The sequence below is a fragment of the Theobroma umbraticum genome, unplaced genomic scaffold, assembly GCF_002168275.2.
Source record: "Theobroma umbraticum cultivar Fairchild unplaced genomic scaffold, ASM216827v3 scaffold_30.0, whole genome shotgun sequence".
In the NCBI taxonomy this organism is placed as follows: domain Eukaryota; kingdom Viridiplantae; phylum Streptophyta; class Magnoliopsida; order Malvales; family Malvaceae; genus Theobroma; species Theobroma umbraticum.
In genome coordinates this window covers 9,393,828-9,409,088 of record NW_018397254.1, presented here as the reverse complement: position 1 = coordinate 9,409,088, position 15,261 = coordinate 9,393,828, and the positions used below count along the sequence as shown (strand labels likewise).

At 32.1% G+C, this 15,261-nt stretch overlaps 3 protein-coding genes across 3 annotated transcripts; all 3 read left to right on the top strand.

The window, feature by feature from the left end:
* Positions 1 to 64: 64 nt before the first annotated feature.
* Positions 65 to 2,362, top strand: LOC110422033 (plant/protein). The gene is made up of 4 exons (XM_021435799.2): positions 65 to 421; positions 727 to 853; positions 1,498 to 1,669; positions 1,944 to 2,362. The coding sequence occupies exons 1-4, from the start codon at positions 197 to 199 to the stop codon at positions 2,161 to 2,163; spliced, it is 744 nt and encodes a 247-aa protein (XP_021291474.1). The 5' UTR covers positions 65 to 196; the 3' UTR covers positions 2,164 to 2,362.
* A 3,285-nt stretch (positions 2,363 to 5,647) lies between these two features.
* Positions 5,648 to 7,244, top strand: LOC110422014 (GDSL esterase/lipase 1-like). Its single transcript, XM_021435777.2, has 5 exons — positions 5,648 to 5,930; positions 6,010 to 6,131; positions 6,349 to 6,579; positions 6,672 to 6,927; positions 7,009 to 7,244. Exons 1-5 carry the CDS (start codon positions 5,678 to 5,680, stop codon positions 7,242 to 7,244), a joined length of 1,098 nt encoding a protein of 365 aa, XP_021291452.1. The 5' UTR covers positions 5,648 to 5,677.
* A 3,356-nt stretch (positions 7,245 to 10,600) lies between these two features.
* Positions 10,601 to 12,263, top strand: LOC110422024 (GDSL esterase/lipase 5-like). Its single transcript, XM_021435787.2, has 5 exons — positions 10,601 to 10,853; positions 10,946 to 11,067; positions 11,352 to 11,561; positions 11,661 to 11,913; positions 12,028 to 12,263. Exons 1-5 carry the CDS (start codon positions 10,601 to 10,603, stop codon positions 12,261 to 12,263), a joined length of 1,074 nt encoding a protein of 357 aa, XP_021291462.2.
* The last annotated feature ends 2,998 nt before the right edge of the window (positions 12,264 to 15,261 follow it).

Here is a 15,261-nt window from a genome sequence, read left to right as displayed (position 1 = left end):
ACATTTACAGTACTTTTAAATTAGTAATGGTAAATTACTGCTGATTCCAATAATAGGTACACTTTTTAATTATTCCATGGGGCAAGGAAAAATAGTTTTATTTACCAAAAATAAATACAGAAAGCGTCGCTGCAGCAATGAAATCCCATATCCTGTTGAAGAGAAACAAGAAAGAGGTTAAACGTGAAAGCGGGCAATGAGCTTGTCACTCCTGCAAGGCTATTCTTCTGCGGAAGAAGAAGAAGAAGCAGCAGCAGCAGCTGAACATGACCAAATTCATTACCGCGCCTCTTCCGACGACGATGACGACCATGTTAAAAACCATATCGCCGCTCCTAAACGATACGACTCCTCCGTTTTCGATTTCCCCGATCCCTCCCATAAATCCGTTCTTCCATCAGCATTCGACGCCTTCTCCCAAGTATAAATTTTTTGCCCTAAATTTCTCTCTTCTGTATTTTTGCCCCCTTTTTCAAATGGTCTGGTCAGAGAAAATAAAGCTTTCGAAGAAGAGTTTGAGATTTAAGAATGAAATTTAAAAACATTTATTCGTTTTCTTATACTATTCTTTTTTTCGTCTTCTTTTTCTCACCAACTGAAAGTAGGTGAAAAGGCTTTTTTTTTTTTTTTGCTCTTATATGTTACTGAAGTGAGGTGAAATTGATGATGGTGATTTAGGGTTGATCTGATTTGAAATGGTATTTGTTGTCTTGTTGGTTTCTGGAGATTTCAGGGCCACCAGAGTTTCTAAACCATGCCGTTGAGGAACAGGCTCCAGAAAGAGACTCGGATCATCAGCAAGGAAGGCGCGGTGGCCGCAGGGGTTTCAAAGATAAGAAGGATATGCCTGCTGGTATTCTTCTTTTGTGTTTTCCCTTTCAAGTTTCATTACAAATCTGTCTCTTTGTATTGCTTAGTTCTGATGGGCTTTGCAATTGCTGTGTTTATATGTGAAGTGAAAATATTGCACTATAATTGTTGAAGGTAATGAATAAAGGTTTCAATAAATGTATTTTAACTAAACATGGTGGAAAGGCAGTTTGCAAGAAGGTGGAACCTCAATGGTAAAAGAGCAAACTTTCCTTGCAGATCTTTTTCCTCTGGTGCCTGTGGCAGGCTCTGGATTATGCTTCAATCAAAAGGTTTGATGAAAGCTGACTTTACATTTTGGTAGTATCAGCGCGGAACAATGTTCATGGTTTGATTTGTTGGATTTTGGGATCTTATTTCTCTTCAGTAGCCTCTACTGTAGATATCGTTATTATTATTTGTAACTTTAAGTGAAGCTTTTTTTGAGAAATGTATAAACCATACTCTTCTCTTGACTATCGTGTCCAAGGTAGGTTGCCTCTGCCTGGTCATTTGTTTTCAATCCTTACATTAGCATTCTGTTGCCATGCCTTAAAAGTACTGTTAATTAGAGTTTTGTCAAACTGTCTCCATCCTAACTATTAGTTCCATTGTACCAGATTAACTTGGTTTCTTCATTGTTTAAAGGTGCTGTAGTCGAGGCCAAACCTCAACTTGTTGGAATTCATGAGCGAGTAAGAAGTGATATTGAGGGTAGCAAGCCTCCAACATCATCAGTTCCAAGCACCAGCCAGGATGGAGTGAAGCGGGTGGCATCTGCATCAAATCCCAATGCTGAAGATGCTGCAGAGCTTTTGAGGTACATCTTGATTGTTTTCAGCATGAATTCATGCACCAGTTCTTTTCCATTGTCCCTTTCTGATGCCCCATACCTTACATTCACCTGCATTTGCTGACATTACTTTGAAAATTAGAAAATTTACCATGCTGTAGGTTCATTTGGATGGTGATAATCAGTTTCTGAGTTTATTCTGTGATACACTGTGCAGAGTGGCCTTTTTAAAAGTATCTATGCATGCGCCATATAATGTTTGTTGGTTTTTCTTCTTAGCCAAAATATGTTGTGTTTATAGGATGTGCCTGCAATGTGGAATACCAAAGACTTACTCCAGTGCTAGAGGAATGGTCTGTCCAGTGTGTGGAGATCGTCCTCTTGCAGATACTGACAAAGATCCCAAGAAGAAGGGGTCTACTATCAAAGACAAAGAGAAGAGTAAGAGAATGAAGGGCCAGTCATCTCATGCAACTTGGAAAAGTGAAACAGAGATGCAGCTCAGGCAGCAGTTTGACTAGTTAGTATTCCCGTAGTGCTCCTTGGAGCTTGTTAGTGTTTTAGAGTTTACACAATTATGTGCCCAATATAGTTCATGCACCTATCAGTTGTTTAGTTAGGGAACCTTGAATTTTATTGATGAATTGCATAGTAGGTATGTTGAGCTTTTGTTCCAGAATGTGATGTATGTGCTCTGTTTTATTTATTTCTTCAGTTTAACTGAGATTGCAGGAACTTCATGCATGTTATTTCATTTCAAATAAGTACTTGGGTTGTCTCGGAAAGAGAAGGCTATATCTAGCAACCCCGCAACTAGTCAAAGATCAAAGAACAAAAGATTCACTTAAATTAAGCAATCTACCACTGGAAACTGCACCTTTGTTATGAAGTTACACAATATGAATCATGTGTTCTTTTATACATAAAATATTTATTCTAATATTATTTTATTTTTTTATCACACCATTATCGCTAAAAAAATTTATGAATCTGAAGTTTATACATTATGCAAGAATTTGAACAGTAACATCCATTAAGATTCATGAAAATATGAATGTTTTAAAAAATTAATATAAATAGGGTCAATGAATTTCAATAAACCTATTACAATATGAAACATTTTTATTATATATAATTTATAAGCAATCATTTTGAAAAGATATCATGTTTTTCTCTTTAAATTTTATTTCTCAAATCAAAACTATCATCAGCAACAAAATTAGATTGCTCAGACCAGTAAGTGCTATTGTGAACGCAAAAAAGAGCAAAGCAAAACAGAAAGCAAACCAGTTTTGGCATGGCAAGCTTAAGGGCCTATATCTGTTACTTGCTTTCCTACGCAGCCTTGCTCAGCCTCCATTAGCTGCCACACTCTGCCTAAAACCAATGCTGCTTTATTCATCTTTGGTGACTCACTATTTGATCCAGGAAACGATAACTGTATCAACACCACTGTTACATATCATCCAAAGAACAAGATTCAAATTCTCCATCTCTCATTTTTTAAAAAAAAAAATTTAATTGTCATCTAATTTCTACCATTATTCTTTACCTCCCTCTTTTTTGTTGGTTGCTTGCAATATATTGTTAAAATGGCTTACGAAATGTACAAGAAAGGAGAAAGGAAGTTTGGTTTTGTGAATTTGATTGCACTAGGAAGCAGAGGTTCTTTCCATTGATGAAGCAACCAAGCGAGCACAACTGCATAATAAAGCACTTCTCACTGCCTGCCTCCGGAATCTAAAAACCAATTGGGAAAATTCGAATATTGATATCACAACTTGTTCGAAAACGGATGGATTGCCTTCAAAATATATTAAAGCATCAAGCCATCTTCCTACCATTGTTATTGGCATGAAGTATCTACCATAGGATGTTGATATGGGCTGATTCGGTTCAACTTGACCCAAGCCCTTGTGGGTTGAGAAAATATGAATTGGACTGAGTCAATTTATTTTTTATATAGATCATCAAAATCTCAACCTAACCCACTCTTTGTTAGTCCATAAATTGGATTGGGTCAACTTATTTTTATTTTTTTTAAAAAAAAACTCATTGTTATAATTCTACTTGATAAATTTTTTATTAATAAAATTGTTCTATGATTTAATTCATAAATTGAATAATAAAAACATGTTAAAATAAACAAATTACAATAAATATGAAAAAATAAATAAATTATATAATAAAGTTTAAATCTTTAATACAAATTACTATCCCATAAACATAAGTATATAACCACATGATAAAAATTTTAATACTCTTTTATATCCTCTTCAATTTTCATTCTCATGCAAAACATTTAAATTTTGTTTAGACAACAATGATGTTTCAAGGTCAGAATCATTATTGATTTATCATCTAATATTCATTACCATAAAAGAAAAAGAGATAGTAAGTTTTAATCTAAATTAAAATTTTTAATTTGACAAGTAAAGATTAAAAATATTAAAATATATAAAATAAATAATACCATTGGTAATTAAATTATTAATTTTATATAATTAAATATATAAATATTAAATTAATTAAAATTATTTTTTTTAGCCCATAGGGTTAGCCCACCTCGACACACTGGTTTGGTGGGCTGACCCATTTAGATCCGATTTTAATATAAATTTAAAATTTTAAACCTAATCCACTCATATTTAATAAAAAATAACGAATTTAATAGGTCAAATCTATTTTGACAAGTCTAATAATATCTAATACATTTAATACTATTTTCATTTTCATGATGTGAAGGTTTTCAGGAAGGGAAAGATTGCGTGTTGTGCCAGTGATGCGACTGTAGTGCGTGATTGTTCAGGTGCAGGACAAGTAGCCGATAGATTGAAGCGAGTATCCTATCATAAAAGAAATTCTTTTTAAATGTTAAATGCTAATATATAGGTTTAGCAATAAGTTTAGAGTAAAAATTAATGTTAATCAAAATACAGCAAGATTGATTATTTAAGAACTAAGGTTACTCGGTTAGTTTTTTTAATATATATATATAATTGAAAGAGAGAGAATTCGAATCTTGTTATTTAAATAAAAAAAATATTAATTAATAAATTAAATATTTAGATACTATTATTTAGTTAGTTTCATTAATAATAATAATAAAAAATTACGTTGAAAGATGGAAAACATTGATAAATGAGAAAACGAAAAATGCATGAAGACAAAATATGGTGCATAGTATTATCCATTAATCAAAGCTAAGATTCTGTCTACCACCAACTCTCCTCGGTTGAAAGTGACTTCAACTTTATTTTAATCGCCCCTGATTGTAATCAACATTTTACCCTTTTGATATAATGTTGAGGTTTTCACAGAGTAAACGATGTGATGCATATTCCATTTCTCAACACAAGTTTTCCACAGGAAAACTGTCCTCTACTTTATATCATCTGATCATGCTGTATAATTAAGTAAATTTAGCTTCTCTTATAACCTGAGTGTAAGATTGTAGTTTACATATCCCAAGTCAACATTCTTCAGGCTGTGCCAGTGGCTCTTCACAAAGGGAGTCCATACCTCCATAAAAATTGAAAACCGTTGCCCAGCAGGTTTGAAAATCCATGAAATTACAGTTCAATGAACATTCATTTGAACCTTTTCTGATATACAGGGCCAACTGGTTACAGAATGAACCTTGTTGTCAAGCTCCATAAAAATTTAGTAAACTCTCCCTACCCTTTCTTAGGGACTAGGAATACTGACAGATTGAAAGTTATTTTATAGAAGATTCAAGTCTTTAAAAAGGAAAAAAAATAAACATTTTTATTATTTTATATGAAGAAATCAAGCATCCGAGGAGCCCAGACTGTTCATACTGTCATTCATTGTATTTTATTCAACATTTGAATAACTGTTTTATTATTCAGATATTACGTGGAGTCATAGACAAACATCGTCAAGCCAACGCAGACAATAGTTTAGATTGTATTTTATTTCTATTGTCCCTGTTGTAGAGTCAAAAGAAAACCTCTATAATTAAGGGATAATGAACTAAGGGAAAAGCATAACATAAAGCAGACCAGTTTTCACATGGCAAGTTTAAGGATCCATATCTGTTTCTTGCTTTATTTTGCAATCTTTCTCAGCTTAAGTAGCTGCTACAGTCTGCCAGAAAACCATGTCGCTTTGTTCATCTTTGGCGACTCACTTTTTGATGCTGGAAACAACAACTATATCAACACCACTGTTAATTATCAGGCAAACTTTTGGCCGTACGGTGAAACCTTCTTCAAGTACCCAACTGGCCGATTTTCTGATGGGCGTCTTCTTCCAGATTTCATTGGTAAAGCACTTAAAAAAGTGTTCTGTTTTCTATATCACTTACCATCAACATCTACTGATTCTCAAAATTATGTCGCCAGCTGAGTATGCAGGGTTACCTTTAATTCCACCATACTTACAGCCTGGTAACAACAACTTTGTGGATGGGGTGAACTTCGCTTCTGCAGGAGCTGGTGCTCTCGTTGAAACTTATCAAGGATTTGTATGTGATGTTTTGTTCATTAGCTTGTTTGTTTGTGATTGAAGTCACTTCAGACACAAAACACATCCACCCTCATACATAGTGATTTTAGTTATATTCTAGCATTGACAATGAAAAGTGTATTGCTATGACATTTTCTCTTTTATTTCTAATCACGGTGTACGTTTTCATTTTTGCCTTTGCCTTTTTCTTGTTGGGGGTGTGGGTGTAAATCCAGGTTATAAACCTAAATACTCAAGTAAGTTATTTCAAGGATGTTGAGAAATTGTTGCGACAAGAACTAGGTGATGCAGAAGCCAAGAGATTGCTGGGAAGAGCCCTATACATAATTAGCATAGGAAGCAACGATTACGGTGTCCGTATTACTCAAAACTCAAGCGTGCTTCAATCCTACTCCAAAGAAGAATATGTTGCAATGGTGATTGGCAACCTGACTGTTGCAATCAAAGTAATCATACTTAAATACAGGAAATTGATTCTACCCCTAGATTTTCTCTGATATCAGTTGATAACAATCTGATGTTACTTAAAATGTGTCAGGAAATACATATGAAAGGAGGAAGGAAATTTGGGTTTTTGGGCTTGGGGCCACTGGGCTGTACACCAGGCATGAAAGTACTTGTGTCAGGAAGCACCGGTTCTTGCGTTGACAAAGCTACAACACTAGCACATCTGCACAATAAAGCACTTTCCATTGCCCTCCAGAAGCTGGAGAACAGACTAGAGGGATTCAAATTTGCAAATCATGATTTGTATACTTCTGTAAGTGAAAGAATGAACAACCCTTCAAAATATGGTAAGTATCATGCCATCCCCTCTATAATACTTGTTGCAAAGACAAAACCCTACTTGTATTTCTAAGTTATATTTTGTGAAGGTTTCAAGGTGGGGAATATGGCATGTTGTGGCAGTGGTCCATATAGAGGACAATCAAGCTGTGGGGGAAAGAGACAGATAAAAGAGTACCAACTATGTGAAAAGGCTAGTGAATATTTGTTCTTTGACTCTGGGCATCCCACAGAAAGGGCCAACCGGCAGATTGCAGAGCTGATTTGGCGTGGAACTCCCAATATGACAAGGCCTTACAATCTCAAAGCGCTGTTTAATCTTTAATAATAAACCATTATTATTATTTTATGATGAAATATTTAAATAGTTTGGTACCTTCTGAATCCACCTTTGACGTGATATGATGTGTATTTTAACCTTTATGAAACTCTTCTCCGACTAGATGTACTTTGATATTTTAAATTTTTTTTTTTGTGAATAAAGTATTTTATAGGTCTATGTATTATGGGATTTTCGTCAATTTAATCCTCTATTTCAAAATTGATCAATTTAATTATGTATTTTGAGATTTTGTACAATTGAGTCACTCTCCTAACATCGTCTAAATTAACCGTTAAGGATGATAATGTGGCATTGACATGTCAAACTATACTGATGTTACATGTCATGATATCGCCATGTCAGGAATATTAATTGTCAATTTGGACAGGATTAGGGAAAAGGACTTGATTGTATAAAATTTTAAAATATAAAAACTAGATTGATCAATTTTGAAATAGATTAAATTGATGAAAATCTCATAATATAGGGACCTATGATATTTTAACAATTTTTTTGCTGCTTTGATGACACATTTTTCATGTGTTTCTCAATGCTACCTAATACCATCTTTTAGTACCCAAATGGCAATCTTTGCTTAACACATATTATTAATTCTAGTTGACTTATTTAGGCTTAATTCTTTAAACTTGGACAAAATTTTGAGTTTCCTTAAAAGATGGAACTAAAGACTTTTCCTTTAATATTTTAATTGGACCTAGGTTTTTCATAAAAAAATATATAAATAGTTAAAAATTTAAGAGGAAATTGTAAAAAATAGTTAATCTCATAAGGCCATTTCAAAACTTGTCCAAAAATAAAACTAACTATTTTCATCCAATTTTTATCATGATTTGATAAAAATATCTTCGAAATCATTTTAGACAAATTAAACCATTTATTACAATTTTTTCTCCCAATTTCTCCCTCTTGTATCCGTCTATAACGATTTCTCTCTCACCATTTAAATCTCTCTAATTTTATCGATTTCTCTCTTCCACATTCGTCTGTTGTGCTATCAATTTCTCTTTCTCACCATCCAACTCTCTTTAATTTTACTACCATCACCATCTCTCTCTTATTTCTCGCCATATCGTTATCAATCTACAGACCAAAGAACAGATATGACATCAATGTATGTTCTTGATTTTATTAGTTTACATTCATAGAACCGTAAAATTTATTTATTTAAGTTATAAGTAAGATCTATAAATTAGAACATTGTTCAAAGTTGTTACACGTCATGCTTGTATGTATCAACTCTAATGTACCTAACGTGTAACAAATTTACTGATTATGACATGATTTAAATATAACATATAACTTGATCTCTATCTTTGTATTTCACTAAGATATAAACTTTTGAAGTTAAATACTTTAAAAATGACTTGTAACATGTCATGTAACTTAGTTTTTTATCTTTATACTTTACTAGGATATATACTCTTGGTTTTAAATATCTTAAACATAACGTGTAACAATTTTTTTTAACATAGCTTGTAATAACTTTTTTTGAACATGCAACAACAAATTTTTTTAAATATGATGTGTATTGTAACTTGATCTCTACTTTTATATTTCACTAAGATATAAACTCTTAGAGTTAAACATCTTAAATATAATGTGTAACAATTTTTTTTTCAACATATCATGTAATAATTTTTTTTTAACATGACTTGTAAGTTTTTTTTTGAAAAGTATATAGCGTTTAAATTGGTCTCTATTTTTGTATTTCACTAAAACATAAATTCTTAAAGTTAAAACACCTTCAAGTGTAACAATTTTTTTTACATGACATGTAGCAATTTTTTTTAAAATAACGTGTAACTTGGTCTCTAATTTTATATTTTTCTATGATATAAACTCTTGGAGTTAATCGCTTCAATATAGCATGTAACAACTTTCTTTTCAACATATAACAACTTTTTTGTTTCAACATTACGTATAATTTGGCATCTATCTTTATATTTTATTAAGACATAAACTCTTGAAATTAAACACCTAACTTAACTATGGCATGTAACAATTTAATTTTCAATATGGCATACAACAACTTTTTTTTAATATGTGTGCTTGAATATAAAAAGGTTTCATTAAAAGCAATTTTATCTAAAAGCTTTTTTTTATTGGTTAAAAACAATTAAAATTAAAAAAATTATTTTCGAAGACAACCTATTGTTGAGATTAAAAAAATTTGTCTCAAAATTTAAAACATTGTCAGTTGTCTTAAACATTTTTTTAATATAGAAAGTTAAGTCATAACTCATAACATAAAGCTCAGGTTGTGAGCCAAAAAGAGGCTTAAACCGAGGCTCCTACATGCATTTCCATAGAGAGTTCAGACACTATCTTCCCACAATTTCGTTTTTAATTCCGACTATAGTGATTCTTAACCTCTTCATATTTCTAGGCAAGTTTGTATGTCTTATATCTTATAGTAGAGAAGTCCAACAATTTTTTGTAGACATTAAGACATTAATTAATAATAAATAATTAAAGTAAATAAATAACATTTAAATTTTAACAAAAATTTTATAGTGAAACATGGCTGGGATCCTTTAAATTCAGTACAGAAATTCGGTCTATTATGTTCTTTATAACAAAGATGGCTTTGCACTCTTTATTGAAGCAATCTCAGCTTTGAAATTTGTGAAGATAAAAAAGCTATTTGCTAAGCTATAAGCAACAATTAAAAATAATGACAAAGTTAATTGGTACATGAAAGACGACTTAGACTACCATTATATTTCAAACTAAAATGCATTTACTTTATTCTTAATCGCAGGTTCTATTTAAATAAATAAATCATCCTATTTTGATAAACTCAATAGGCTATTAAGTGGAAGAATACATGTATGCAAATAAAATAATAGAGCAATAATAAATTAGAATTCTGAAACTAACATGCATTTACTTTCTAACCTTGACGTTATGACTAATTAAAATAATACGTCCTACTTTGAAAAATTTCTTAAGCGATCAGTACAAAAGAATACGAAAAAAAAAAACCAAATCTAAGTGATGGAGCTGAACTAATTAATTATTATTATCTAGAGTACATACTAATTATTAATGCACTGCAATTTTTTTTTTGTCTTCATAATAATTAATTGTATTTAAAAAGGAGTCTGCCAAAAGGAAAAATGGAAACTAAACAAATTATCATCAATAAAGACTAAACTTTTTCAAGAATAAGATAATATAAAATTGTTAATTTGATAAATATTTAGGAGTATACAGTGTGGAATGAAATCTACACGCCACCAGACAAACCAAATTTCATATTTCATGTCCCAAAGTCAACACAAAAACCATTATAAATAACAGATACTGAATGTAAACCGAAGCTAACCAGTGTCTCCATGGCAAGTTTGAGGGCCCATTTATGTTCCTTGTTGACCTACGCAACCTTTCTCAGCCTAATAAGCTGCCACAGCCTGCGGGAAAACCATGTCGCTTTAATCATTTTTGGTGATTCACTATTTGATCCTGGAAACAACAATTACATCAACACCACTTTTGCTTACCAGGCGAATTTCTGGCCTTATGGTGAGACCTTCTTCAGGTACCCTACAGGCAGATTTTCTGATGGGCGTCTAATTCCGGACTTTATAGGTAATTTTCAAACTTCCAAAATGATTTTTATTTCCTTCGGCAACCTCAATTTCAACCACACTCACTCTCTATATCTTACAATTTTGTTTCAGCTGAGTATGCAGGCTTGCCATTAATTCCAGCGTATTTACAACCTGGTGATCGTAAATTCATACATGGGGTGAACTTCGCATCAGGAGGAGCTGGTGCTCTAGTTGAAACAAATCAAGGATTTGTATGTTAATGTTTTCTCATCATATTCGTCTTGCTTTTTTTTTTTTTATTTAATGCTTAAATAGGGTTGTTTAGTTTAGATTTATATCAGTTCAAATTACAAAATACACACCTGCCAACAGACACAGTAATTTTATATTTATTCTGCTTTTTACATTAAAAAATATATTGTTATGTTTACTACTTAGTACATGCGACTGTTTCTGTTTATATTACGCCTTGTAAATTTTTTTTTTAATTTTTTTTTTTCATCTCCCTTGCTTTTTTTTTTTTGACAACTTCCAGGTTATAGACCTGAAAACTCAAGTAAGCTATTTCAAGAAAGCAGAGAAATCTCTGAGACAAGAACTAGGAGGTGCAGAAGCCAAGAAATTGTTGTCCAGAGCTGTTTACTTGATTAGCATAGGAGCCAATGATTACTTGACTCGAAACTCCACCGCATCTGATGTAGAGTATGTTGCCATGGTGATTCGCAACCTGACTATTGCACTCAAAGTAATTAAACTTAAAACATAGATAATTTAAATCAAACCGTACGTTTTCGTGTGTTTTGGTAGTTGCTTAATTACTATTAATCTATTAAAAGTGGTATAGGAAATATACAAGATAGGAGGAAGGAAGTTCGGGTTTCCAAATATGGCTCCTTTGGGTTGTTTGCCATTCATCAAACTACAAGTAGGTAGCAATGGTTCTTGCCTTGATGAAGTCAACAAGCTTGCCCAACTGCACGATCAAGAACTTCCCAAAGTCCTTCACGAGCTAGAGAAGCAGCTGCCAGGCTTCAAATATTCAAATTACAATTTCTATAAAACTGTCGGTGAGAGATTAAGCAACCCTTCAAAATATGGTATGTCACTCCATCTTCCTACCTTAGACTTCGGCATCAAAGCCATAATTTGTATTTCAAATACTGATTAACATAATTTTCGTGGGTTGATAATTATAATGACTTGATGTGAAGGGTTCAAAGATGCCAAGACGGCACGTTGCGGCTCTGGTTTGTTCCGAGGAATTTATAGTTGTGGAGGGAAGAGAGGCATAAAAGAGTATGAATTATGTGAGAATCCTAGTGAAAAATTCTTCTTTGACTCCTATCATCCCTCAGAAAAGGCCTATCAACAATTTGCAAAGGAAATGTGGAGTGGGGGTTCGGATCTCATATGGCCTTATAATATCAAAGCATTATTTGAAACATAAATATGGCTCCAAATTACTTCCTTGAATTCCAAGAATATATATGTAATGAATAAACACAAAGGAATTCTCGTTCCAATTTGATCTGATTGTATATTTTACTTTACATACTTATATAATATTCTTCCGAATAAAAATCTTGTTTAAGATATATATATATATATATATATATATTGATGAATTCTTTTGAAACTTTAAATTTCATCATTTATATTTCATTTTACTACATACGTGTATATATATAAATTCACGAAATTACACTTAAAATTAAACATTTATCTTTTATCATATATATAGCAGGATAATGAGTCAAACGGGTACTTAGAATAAACAAACATCAATTGCCCAAGCTTCATAACGATTGTTTTACTGGCCGTGCTTCGTAACGATTCAATATTACCATACTTGTATAACTGTATAAAATTCAACATGTTTTTGTTTTTTTCCTTTTGTCGCAAGTGCTAAGATAATAAGTATTTAGATGTTAATACCTTATTTGGATCCAATTATTTAAGAAGGAATATATAGACTATAAAAAGTTTACCCAATATCTGTATAATAATAATAATAATATTAATTATTAATATAAATAATAAATGTGTGAATGTCAAATTTTTTTGATTAAAAGACATTTTTACTCATTATATTTCTAAATTGTCATTTGCTTTAAATCTTTTTAATTTTTATATAAATAATATTTGTAATCGCATGTAGTAGTATCATATAAGTATTGAACTTCAAATTAAGAAATTCCAAATTGCCATTTGCCTAATAAAAAATTCTAATTGTATTGAATTATTTTCATTAAAAAACATTCTTGAGATTTATTTGTTCATTCTATTTATAAATTCTCTTTTTAAATATTTTTTATTATATAAATAAAAATATTTTTCCTGTATTGAATAATAATATTTTATAGATATTATTATAAATTTCAATTATTATACTTTAAAAGCAATTACACTTATATATAATTATTATTTAAAAATATATAAAAAACAAGTATTCAAGTATAGATGTTAGTAAAACTTTTAATTAACGGAAATGAATATATTTTTCATTATACTTCTAAATTATCAATTTAAATATTTTTTAAATTTTATTTCATTTATAAATAAGAATTTTAATTACCTTGATTTACATTGATTAAAAAAATCTTAATTCTGATGGTAGTAAATAATTTATAAATTAGTATTATAAAATTTTAGTTTATAAAATATTTATATTTATATTTATATATAATGGACTCTTTCACTCCTTAAACCTGGAGTTAGTCAAGCAATTTCTCTACTCTTCTATCACGGTGTGGCTTGATAAAAAACTTATGTTCACGTATACGACAACAATTACTGGTAAATATATAATATTAATACTCACATAAAGTAAGCTAGGTCATCAAATAAAATCATGTGGGTAAGTGAGTCATCATCTATCAGATATGGTCCAGCGGCTCGAGTAATTTCAACTAAACCGTTATAGTTGGGACTATTTAGTTTTTGTGTTCCTGATTTCGGCGAGGTGGACGGGAGTCCGGTCTGCCGATTTTGAGAGGCTAAGTTGCTTTGGGGCGGCTGGGAATGATGTCTGTCTTCAGGTGGGGCGGGTGCATTGAGTCGGTTGCGGCAAAGGCTCTTGGTTGGGGTCACGGCTGGTTGGAGGTCCTAAGGTCTCCCTTTGAGTCTTTGAAATGCGGCTGGGAGTATAGCGCTTTGTTCGTTCATTTGATGCTGGTTTTCTCTTTGCTCCGGTTGCTTCTTGTTGGTTTTGTCTCAGTCAGGGGTGCTGGTCTTTGGTTTGAAGACCCCCGATGCTTGTGTTGCTCATGAGTGCTCGCTGTGGGGATGTATGGATTGGGTGGATGGTCGTCCTGTTTGGGGTTCTTTGTTCTTGATTGGGGTTTTTATTTATTTATTTATTTTCGTTTCAGCTGCGCTTTGTTTAGGGGCTGGCTGTTGATTTTTGCATGTGTTGTTGACTTTCCCTGGGTAGTCTGAATTGATGCGTCTCATGGCAAACCCTGTTTTTGTTCAAAGGTTATTTTCTGCTAGTGGTTAGATGCTGCCATATCCTTCTAGTGGTGGTATTTTTGTGTATTTCTAAAGTTACTCACAGCTCTTACCATCCTTTAGTGCCATGAAGAGTCTTTCGGTCTTCATACGGAAACTTGACGATGGCACAATGGTAATGAAACTAATAAAATCAATACTTTTCAAAAAAAATAAAAAAATCGTTACGATTCTGACAGCCTTCCTACACTACATTTTTTTTTTCAAACAAGGTCATTGTATTAATTGCTGAACCATCTGCGCGAAATTTCAATTTTTTTTCTATAAGGGGATCCATTCCACACCTCTCCTAAATTCCTTAGTAACTAACGGTCTAATTAGAAATCTAGGCATAAACCCACCAACCAATTTCTTCCATGTCTCTTTTCGTCTAAATGGCATTAATCCAGAATTTTGACCTGGTGGTAATCATGAAGACTAGTTCCTCTTTCTTCCACGTCTTTGCCTTGAAATTTAAATCATTTCAAGCCAACTAAAGGGCTCAAAAAGTGGCACCTACAACTAACATCCATCTTCTAGAAGGGAGGCCTTTTGGTACAAGTTCTTCACATAAAAGAATCATCAATGAAATAGACAACGGTAGCAACCCCTACACTATAAATTCAACTGTTTATTAAATAATAATAATAAAAATAAATGAAAAAAAGTAGGATTGTAAAAAGTTTGGTTTTCTTATATTACATGTGGTCATTGGGGTCAAGAGAAGTTAAGAAAATACTAGTTATGTCAAGAACATGGAGATTTTACATAATTTGACTTTATAGTTGGCTTCTATAAATAGAGCCGAGAAAAAATAAACATGTACGTCAAAAGAAACCTCATTTGAATATGATTGCAAACAAAACTACCAAAGACAAATCAACATCTAGCAATTCTCATGGTTTTGAATTCAAAAGCAATCTATCTAACAACTCTCGTGGTTTTGAATTCAAAAG